The sequence below is a fragment of the Octopus bimaculoides genome, chromosome 3 (assembly GCF_046866305.1).
Source record: "Octopus bimaculoides isolate indiv1 chromosome 3, ASM4686630v1, whole genome shotgun sequence".
Lineage (NCBI taxonomy): Eukaryota > Metazoa > Mollusca > Cephalopoda > Octopoda > Octopodidae > Octopus > Octopus bimaculoides.
This window is the reverse complement of record NC_142930.1, coordinates 336,461-347,813: the sequence shown is the minus strand read 5'-3', so window position 1 is coordinate 347,813 and position 11,353 is coordinate 336,461. Positions and strand designations below refer to the sequence as shown.

General features: G+C 37.0%; 1 protein-coding gene across 1 annotated transcript in view; it reads right to left on the bottom strand.

The window, feature by feature from the left end:
* Nucleotides 1-806, bottom strand: part of LOC106874631 (uncharacterized) — a 76,563-nt gene extending 75,757 nt beyond the window's left edge. The window contains exon 1 of the mRNA XM_014922429.3: nucleotides 493-806. Coding sequence (XP_014777915.2) covers nucleotides 493-646 — 154 coding nt within the window. The 5' untranslated portion in view covers nucleotides 647-806. The remainder of the gene's footprint in view (nucleotides 1-492) is intronic.
* Nucleotides 807-11,353: the final 10,547 nt, after the last annotated feature.

The window sequence follows — 11,353 nt, the reverse complement described above, 5'->3', positions numbered from 1 at the left end:
TAGTCGATTATTTCGAACCCCTAAAAATGACTGGTACTTTATTTCGGCGTCCCAGAACAGATGAACGGCAAACTTCACCTCGGCGAGATTTGAACTCAGAATGTAAATAGGCAAAAGAAAATACTCCGGGGGAATTTTTCTTACGCTCGAAAGATTCTTCCAGTTCGCTGCCCTAATAATAATAATAACAATAATAATGATGATAATAATAATAAACTTTTCTACTATAGGCACAAGGCCTGAAGTTTTGTGGGGAGAGAACTAATCGATGACATCGACCCCAGTACGTAACTGGAACTTATTGCCTCGACCCCCGAAAGAATGTCGATTTCCAGTAGAACATGAACCCAACAAAGCATCTTGTCCGGCGCTTTCACAACATTTCACTTCAATGTTTGTGTAAACAAATACATGATAAGCTTATCTTGAACCTAAAACTATGGTATATCAAATAAAATGTATAAATAATATTGGCTTAGCTCCTGCACTCACCGGCAATCAATATCAACGCCACATAAATTCCTAGATTCATCCAAAACGCTTTATCGCGGTAGGTAAGGATGTGCTCGGCTTCATTGTATATGATCCCGCTGCAGTTTAATTCTAACAGGTTACTATCGAGTACATTGCAAGTTATGGTCGACATTGTTCAGCACTAATCTAGCTCTGTTGTTGTCATGTGTGTATTAGGATAAACAACGAACTGATTCGGGACACGCGTGATGGGCGCGGCTTCCGAGTAAATAAATCGGAGTTACGTCACCCTATATTCACAGACTGCTGTGCGAGGGCGCTCCTTGCATTCTGTTGCTGTTCGAATGAATATGTAAACAATAAATAAATAAATAAATGCAAACAGAAAGGAAACTTTCTCTGACGAGTAAGACTTTGTTAAAACATTGAGTCTCGAATTTTATTGTCCGAAACAGAAGTTTTTCAACACAAATACGTGACGGTCCGATTTGGATTTGTTTTTGCAGCAATACACACACAAACACATTTATTTATTTATTCATGTATGTACGTACGTATGATTGTATGTGTTAGTATGGCTGATATGTGTGTTTATAGGTATTTGTGGGCATATGTATGTGTATGTATGTATGTAGGCATATATTCTCATGCATATTGTTGCATATCTAGACATGTTCATATATATATTTAAATGATAAACTTCTGGAAAGTTTTACAGATTTTTACTGTTCCAGTGATGAATTGGATCTGTAGTCTTTGAATTAGCTTTCTCCTTTCTGGTTCTGGTATGTATGTATGTACGTACGTATGCACTATATATGTACGTATGTGCGTGCGTACGTACATACGTATGTGCCTACGTACATACGTACGTATGTACTTACGTACATACGTACGTACGGACTGACGCATGCATGCATGTGTGTGTATGTATGTTCATTGTACACACATGTTTGTGCATGCGTCTGTGTGTGTATATGTGTACTGCATGAGTTTTGCAAATATATATGTGTTGGTTAAATTGAATGGTTTGCATAAACATCATATCGCATCCAAAAATAAAAGTATTCTAAAAAATGAGAAAAAAACATCAGATGGCTGGGAGATAACAGTTTATTCAAAGAAGCTGCTCTCAGCTTCCACTATGGGCTTAGAATGGCTCCAGAACCTGATACATACATTTCTCACTGTCTCTGGGAAGGTCTCCAAACATCAAACATCTTGGCCACCAGCTCAGGCAGAGTGGTTGGTATCTTTCTGTGTCCTACACAGTAATCTATAGGATTACAATCAAGCGAATTAGGGGCTGGTGAAGTCATAGAAATTCTCTGTCAACCATTTCTGATTCCTTCCAGAGAACTGATAAGGAGCCAAATCCTGCTGTCACACATGTGGTCTGCCAACAGCAATTCTTTACTGTCAGGATTTGACTACTGTCTCCAACAGCTTCCTATAGGTGTCTGAATTGAGCCTTAGGCCTTTGTAGGGATTTGAACCCCAGCTGCAAGATATTCAGTTAAGGATCACAAATGAGCCCCCACAGCCTCTCACTGATTGACCAATAAATCATCCAATCAGTGAGAAGCTGTGGCATGATCAGAATTTTCTCCCTTTTCACCCAACAAACATTCGCAGTTTCGGGGACTTGATTCTCATGATACGTGACACTTCAAATGGATTGTGGGCAAGCCACCAGTTGTTCTGAGTGTTGTGCAACTGGTCCTGGCAGGTTTTTTCAACAGAAAGGAATAAGAGAAAATAAACAGAGAGAGAATGAAAAAAAACTTGTAGATTTAGGAGTCAAGCTTGATGATCTATTCACACATGACAGATGCCCAAATGCCAACATGGAAGTACGTAGATACTACTGTGGGATAGCACAGGGTGAAATCTGAAGGGAGACAAGCTTTATACTGTACTCCTAATACATTCTTGACAGAATATACCATAACTATGTATATATATATATATATATATACATACACACATACATACTAAATTTATGGCTGGTGCAAAGTCCCGACCAGGCCTAGAGTAACATGGTGGTGGAAAAGTGTAGTTGACAGGGCCGTTAGAATAAGGAAGCAGGTGGTAGCAAAAAACTATATCAAGTAGCTAGGAGGGAAGGTAAGAGGTAGGTATACCCAGCCAGTGGGAAAGCAGAAAGGAAGAAATTTGCCAATTGCTGCAGATATGGCTGTGTGGTAAGAAGCTTGCTTTCCAACCACATGGTTCTGGGTTCAGTCCCACTGTGTGGCCCATTGGGAAAGTATCTTCTCCTATAGCCTTGGGCCAACCAAAGCCTCGTGAGTGGATTTGGTTGACAGAAACTGAAAGAAGTCTGTCATATATATTTATATGTGTGTGGGTATGAGTTTGTCCTCCACCATGTTAGTGTGGTTACATTTCATAACTTAATGGTTCAGCAAAAGAGACTGATAGAATAAGTACTAGATTTACAAAGAATAAATCCTAGGGGTGATTTCTTTGACTAAAGACGGTGCTCCAGCATGGCCACAGTCAGATGACTGAAACAAATAAAAGAATAAAAAGAAAAAACACGAGGACCAGTGTTTTGAGGTGTTTTGTGATGTTATTGGAGAGAAGTGTGTTCGTATATGGATGATGGTTCACTTGCAGTTAGTGACTCTGCTAAGAAAGAAGCTTGGAAGTGTCACAACGAAGGGCTACTAAATGTAGAGAACTCATGGGAGAAGGGGAGTGTGCCTGATGTAGATTCAAGAGAGGGACAGTAGCATGGTAGATAAAGCCATGAAGGATATGGAGCTGGGGAAAGCCCCTGGCCCATCAGGAATCACAGCTGAGGTGTTTAAAAAATCTGGTGGTGTGGAATATGGACTAGTCACCCATATAGTAAATCAGGTTGTACACGAGGGAGTCATACCCAATGGCTGGTGTAGCAACACCATAGTCAACTGCTACAAAGGAAAAGGAGATGCTTTAGATAGAAATAATTACTGAGGTATCAAAGTTAGACCGGGCTAAGATACAGAGAGGGTCATAGCCCAACTAATTAAGACCAGAGTTAGTCTAGATGAGATACAATTTGGTATCGTGCCACTGATGCTATATTTCTGGTAAGGCAGCTGCGGGAGAGGTACCTTTGTACTTGGCTTTTGTTGATATGGAGAAAGCCTTTGACAAGTTCCTTCAATCCCTTATCTGGTGGTCACTGCAAAAACTATGGTTAGATGAGTTGTTGGTGAGAGTGGTACAAGCCATGTACAGGGATGGCATCAATAAGGTGAGGGTTGGCAACAAGCATAGCGATGAATTCAAGGTACAAGTAGGGATTCATCAAGGATCAGTCCTCAGCTCTCTCCTGTTCATCATAGTCCTCCAGGCAATAACAGGAATTTAAGATAGGCCGCCCCTGGGAGTTCCTCTATTCTGATGACCTTGTTCTCGTAGCTGAATCATTTCCAGAACTAGAGAATTTTCGGGTGTGGAAGCAAGGCAGCAATCTAAATTAAGTATGAGTAGGATGGAAGGAAGAGGAGAGTAGATGAAGACAAGAGATTGGGAAGGGCATTAATGGTGACCACAGTGAGTGGTGGTAAGGGACAATGTTAAGAATGAAGGATGGCTATCAAGTGAAGTGGTTCTGAGAATTGAGAAAAATAAGAAGCATCACAGAAAAGATGATAAAACATGTAGTGCTGTCCTCATTTAATTACAACAGCAGAATACTTCAGTAAAGAGGTGGAGAGATCAATGATGTGAAATAAGGAGTTGAAGGGACAGGTTTGCTGAGGGAATTAGGCAAGGGGCCTGATTGTGTATTTTGACATTTTGTCTCCTGAATCTGGGCAGGATAACCAAATCTCATCTGAGATTTTTAAGTGCTCAAAGTGTCAACTGAGGCTCAACATGTAGTCAGTGTTATGGTTTTATATTTTTGTAATCCTTCGGCTAGTTTATCCAATATCTCACTGTTTCAACCATCTGCAACAGTCCAAAACAGTCTGCATATCCCAGTCCAACAAGATTGTTACTACTAAGATGTAGTTAATACAGTTTCCTTGTAACGATGAAACAGATAGTATTATAGAAGACTAAATTTAATATTAAACCATGTTGATATGGTAATAAAAAAGACGCCCATATGTACAGAAATGTGATGTAATTGACAACAGAAACATTGTGACAAACAGTCTGGGTAATTGCTTCTATTCTAGTCATTCATTAATTCTGTGTGATTCAATTAACTAATTACCTTAAGTGAGGAATGTCTGGGTTATTATTGTTAGAACATGGATGTGTCAATTGTATTAAGAAGATTATTGTTTAAATCTCATGTGATTAACATTTATCATAAAACATTCTTGTGTGCTTCACCCCCACACTCTGGATGATCTACAAGAATTTATCCCTGCTTGGTAAGTGACTCACTGAGTGAGATCTACTCTCCTGGCATAGAAAAGCCATCCTATTTTACTTATAGTGAGAAGAAAGAAACCCTCATACAACTACGTAAAGGTTTAATCATTTAACCTTTTTCATACCAACTAATTTCTTCATTATTTTAAAAGTTCATTGAAACAATGACAATGCAATTTTACAGAAATATGGTGAGTAAATGGTTAATAACAACAATTTTACTAAATTTTTCATTACTTTCAAAATTAATTGAAATAAATGCTGTGAAATTCTAACAAAAAACTCGTTAATATTCTTTGGTAGGATGTAGTCAGAGCAAGACATCTGTTCACTGATTCTTTGAAACAATTCTTTCTTTCTTTCTGGACAATGGGCATGAGTTTAATAAAATAAGAACAGTAATGAGTGAAGTAAAAAATAACCATTCCGAAATACAACAATATCCGTTTCAACACACGATTTCACATCAGGAATCTTGCAAAACTAATTAATAAATGTAACTCTATGAATAGAAAAATCATCAACTCATTTGATGTTTCTGAAGTCAGGATTCTGAACCCCTTATCAATTCCAAAGTTGGTTCCCTGTCATTTTTCTTGAACTGAATGAAAATTAAAAGGTCAGATAGTGCTCAGTTATTCAGGTCAAATAATTCACACTAAAATTTTTAAAGCTATTTTCAAATATTTTTAATGTATAAATGTAGTAGGCACCTATCGGGCTTGAGAGGCCATGGATCTGCACCCAAAGAAATGTATACTTATTAAAAGTGTATTCATTTTGTGTCAATACTATTTATTAATGGTTGAACAGATGTTATCACTATAAATTTGTTGTAGCTTTAATATCGTGGCACTCTGTCAGTTACGATGACGAGGGTTCCAGTTGATCTGATCAAAGGAACAGCCTGCTCATGAAATTAACATGCAAGTGGCTGGGCACTCCACAGATATGTGTACCCTTAACATAGTTCTCGGGGAGATTCAGCGTGACAAGGCTGGCTCCTTTGAAATACAGGTTACAACAGGAAGAAAGAGTAAGAGAAAGTTGTGGTGAAAGAGTACAGCAGGGGTCACCACCATCCCCTGCCAGAGCCTCGTGGAGCTTTAGGTGTTTTGCTCAATAAACACTCACAATGCCCAGTCTGGGAATTGAAACCGCGATCCTATGACTGCGATTCCGCTTCCCTAACCACTGGGTCATTGTGCCTCCACAAAGCTTTAATATATATCAACAGTGATAAATATGGGAAGATTATTTGGAAATAAGAGAACAAGTGTTTCTGCCTCAAAAGCCATCATCAGCACAACAATTTTCCAACCTTTTCTGTGGCAGCCAAGGGACATACACATATACAGGTTTATCAAACACCATACAAGATAACTTATTGATTTATTAAAATTGTTTCCACCTCTAGAGGATATGTCATAATTACCAAATAGCAGTTGAGACCTGCTCCACATGAGAAGTGGAAAGAATCTCAAGAATCAACACTTCTCCAAGTTGACATGTCATTGCAGAAAAGGACAAGTTTATCGTGTGAAGATAAGAGAAACGTGGACGTGTGTTTCTGCCTTAATAAGTATCATTTCTTTTAATGTATTTCTGTTGCTGTCTATTTGGTGGACAAATTCATATAATTTTGGAGTAATGTTTGAAATCTATTTTAAGGAAGAAAAAAAAAACTGCAAAAGAGGAAGAAATGATATGAGTCATATTTTCTTTGCTAGCAAAACTCCAAAGCAGAGTCCCCAAAATTGACCTCATAAAACTCAATTTCAGTTTCAAAGAAAAAAATAATAATAAAAAAAACAACTAGACAAAGCACTTATAGAAAAACAATTATGAACATGTGAATAGAATTAGAAGAGCCTATCCTAAAAACGTTTGCAGAAATTAAGAACCAGATTCCCAGATCAAAGTAGGATTTCTATGCATACACCAATATGAAGAAACTGAGGAAGCAGTTAGGCTTGCTCCACCTTCACATTAATAGAATCATCATACACACACAAACATGCACAATAGTACTTAGACGTACATAGAAATACTCACACAATTTAAGAAAATTTCAATTGCCCCAGAGAAAATTTCAGGCGTCTTTGCTCAAAAAGCATGGTGGCTATTTCACAGATTTAATTTCAAAGCACACTGCACCCACCACTAACATTGAATAAATATCATCAACATAAGATTGTTGTTACTTCAAGACACAGACATATTAATCTAATAAAAACAGAAATATTATCTGAATTGGTGAAAGATCTTAGTCTTTAGGTGCACGGCTGTGTGGCTAAGAAGTTTGGTTCACAACCATGTGATTCTGATTCAGCCCCACTATAGAGTACATTGGGGAAAGTGTCTTTTGGCAGACCAATGCTTTGGGAGTAAATTTCAAAGATGGAAATTGAAAAAAAAAAAAACTGTTGTGTGTGCTTGATTCTCCCACCCCACCCCCTGACAACCAATATTAATTTTAGAAATAATACATTTCTAAATCTCTCATTTCTCCCCCCACTTCTCTCATCCTGCTCCTTCCTTTCTTACATTTTCCCATTCTTTTTACTCTTCCTTTCTTTCATCCTCTCTCTCTCTCTCTTTTCTTTAATTGCAGGTGCAATACATACATTCCTATACTCTCCTAAATATTCATACCTGTCTATGTTCATAAATGCATCCACACAGACATGTATTTATGCTCACTGATATGCCTCACATAACAATATAACCGTATATGAGAAGACACACAGATGTGTGCATTTTTATATATGCACTCTGTTTGTCCATTCATTTATCTAACTTTATTCAATAGCTCTCTCCTTCTCTCTTTCTCTCTTTCTCTCTCTCTCTCTCTCTCTCTCTCTCTCTCTATATATATATATATATATATGCAGATTTCTATTTTTTTTTCTTTTGAAGCAGAGTCTGTGAAGTCTTTCCATCTTCAATAAAATCTTGTTATTTAACTCTACCTTTGGAATTTGAATGTTATTTTCTCTCCTGTGTTTTGCACCTATGTACTTGCTTGTGTGTGTATTTAGAATTCAGTAGCATTTCCTGCATAAATGCAAGGTATGCACTGCATGTCTAAGATAATGCAAATAACAATTCTGCTTTGAATATACCTGTTTCATTTTCGTGACGATAGCTGCAAGGAGACTGTATTCAGTTATATGGCTTTGATTTCTAAAATTGCATATTCTTGCTTAACGACCAATGCTTCCCAGCCCTGTGGTTTCAGGTTCAGCCCCACTATATGGCATCTTGGGATAGTCTCTTCTACAATAGTCCTGTGCCAACCAAAGACTTTTGAGTAGATTTCTTAGACACGAACAGAAATAAGACTGTCATATGTGCATGTGTGTGCACATGCGCGCATGTATGTGTACATGCGTGTGCGCATGTGTATATGCGTGTGCGCATGTGTATATGCGTGTGTGTCTCCATGCCCTGACATCATACAGTAGTTGTAAACAAGTGTCACTGTCACCCAAGTGGTGTCCTTTGCTTTCAATTTTTGAAGAGATACGTTTCTGGTGACAGAGAAATATTACTTTGTTTGGAAACAGGTGAGAGTTGGTGACAGGAAGAGTATCTGACCACAGAAACTGTACCTCAACAAATATCATCTGAGCCATGCGGAGAAACAGAAAGTAGAAATCGAAATGAGAAGGACAATATACAGAGATATGCAGACACACACATGCACACCTCCATCCATACATACATCATATATACATACATACTTGTACATATGTACATATATATTTTCATATAGCATTCGTCATGTCACATTATGTTGGCAAATAATCTTTACTTTAGAGTTACTCTTTACTGAATGTCTCTGAAGAGACTTAGAAATAATAATTTTTCTATTTATTAAATCAGTGACTGTGTGTCACTTTGAAAATTATTCATATATTCAAACAGGAATTTGACAGCACCACCTCCGGCCGAGCAGTTATTCTGTGCTGAGAAAAAGAACACAGAAAGCACAGTCCACAGATATTGCTTTGTGCTGAGTGGGCATACTAAACACCCCTGTTTGAAAATATAAGGACACAGATTGTGTGTCATATAGCCGCTAGAAACGATGTTTCCTGAGGCTAAATAACAAATATTCGTTCCAACCGGGACTGTCACATTATTTTGGCAAATAATCATTACTTTAGAATACTGTTATTGAATGTCTCTTGTTGAGAAATTTAGAAATATATATATATATATATATATATACGTTTATCAATTCGTTTTGCAACAACAGAATGGAGTGAGTGGAGCAAGAACACACATGGAAACAAAAAGTGTCACTCTGAAGAGATCACAGATGTGTGACAAAAGATTTCCAGACAATGGAAAGGCATTAAAATAATAAAATAACAGTAATAAACAAGTGAAGAAAAAGAAAAAATATGTACATAGTGTGTGTGTTTATTTGGTAAAAGAAAAAAAAGAATAATAAATAAAATGACCATCCTGAAGTACAACAATATATATATATTCATGTATACTTCGTTTTTGGATTTGGTTTGCAAGATTCTTTATGTGAGTTTATGTGTTGAGGTATATTCTGTTGTGTCTGGGGAGGGTCATTCTCTTTTAGTGCCTTATTATTTAACACACTCACCGGTAAAGTTTCCACTCATTTATTTTCCCTAAAATTTTCATTGTGACTTGCAGCCTTTTCAATAGTTGTTGACTCTGTCCATTATCAAAGCTGCGTTCTTTTTGTCTGTTTGTGCGCATGTATGTGGGTCAGTGTGTGTGTGTGTGTACATACACATGTATGCATGTCTGTATGCTTGCGTGTAAGTGTGTGTATGCATGTATGTGTGCATGTGTGTGTATGTATATATATATATGTTTTTATGTGTGTACGTTTGTATGCAAGTATTCTGCATATTCATGTGTTTGTGCGTTTTTATGTTTGTATGTGTGTGTACCTCTGTCTCTTTGTGTGTGCATGTCTGAGTGTGTCTGTGTGCAAATTTTTGTGACTATGTACTGTGTGTGTATGTATAGATATGTGTCTCTATATGTATCCTTGTGTGAAGTGAAGTGTGTGTGTGTATATGGTCGTGTGTTTCAGTCTTCATTTGCATATGTATGTGTGCATGTGTGCTTGTCATCCATCTGTATGGCTATCTATTTACATTCATGTCCATTTACCTATTTTATTGGGTTGGCAACTAAGTTCCTGCCGTTTTTTTAAATTTTGGAATCTATTTTTTTTTTTTTGAGAATTCTATTTTTGAATCATTTTTGAATCTATTTTTTTTTTTTTCTTCTAGTTAATTTTAGTTAATTTTCAGATCATTAAAATGGAATGTCAAGTTAAGAAAAATGAGCATTTTTGACACCTCCTTTTTGCTTTTAATCAAGGTTCTAAGGCTGCAAAAGCTGCTTGCGACATTTGTGCTATGTATGGAGAGGGTGCCATAGCTGAAAAAACCGCTCATGATTGGTATGCCATGTTCAAAAGATGCACTTTGTTCTGGCTATCCAGTTGAGTTCGATGAAGAGCAATTAAACTGACTTTTGCACAAAAATTCTTGTCAAATGACTACATTTCTAGTTTTACAGTTAATGCCTTTGGTTAATGCTTTTGGTTGTAAATCCTTCTTTAATTTGGGATGTTTGAGTTCCTGAATGTTGAGTTGAAGAGCACGTTGAAAGCCTATGTCAATTAGTGAAAGTGGGTAGTTCCTGATGATGAGTGTATCTTTTAGTTCATGTAGCTGTGTGTCTCATCCTTTTTGCTAGGTTGAAGGGGATGTTCATTCTGGGGTGGTATGAGTTGAATGGTAGATATTGCTTGGAGTCCGTAGGCTTATAGTATATATCTATTTCTATTATGTTGTTAGATTTCTTAATGAGGATGTTGAGGAAAGGAAGTTCTTGCTGGCTATATTCCATCGTGAATTGAATGTTTACATCAAGTCCATTTATAAGTGCTTGGAATTCTTTAAGTTTCTCTATATTTCTTCTTCTTTGTCTCCTTCCTCTCCGCCATCTCCATCCTAACTTTTGCTGTTTAGAATAACAACTATGCAAATTTTATAAACAAAACATTCAAAAGAGATGTCTCAAGAATTCAATCACTACTACCATCCAGAACGGGTCATCTTCAGGACACTTGAACATTTAACATCCTACTATCATTGCACTCCCGCGTTCTTCTTCTTCCCTACCAAGAATTCACAATGACTTCGAACACACAAGAGTGAGCAAGAGAGACAGAAATAAGCAGTAACACGGAAAATGCCCCTTGTATTTGAATACTATGCAAATGTTCTTTTAAAAAAAACTTTTCTTTTAATTTTTCCAAAACTTAATTGTTTTCCATTCTTACAGTTGAAGAAGTCACAATGACTGAAACCGGTACCGAAATGGTTTTTATAGAATTATTTTACCATTTTCTACCTTGACTTTTTTTCCATATATATATATATAATACACACAAACACATACATGTAAA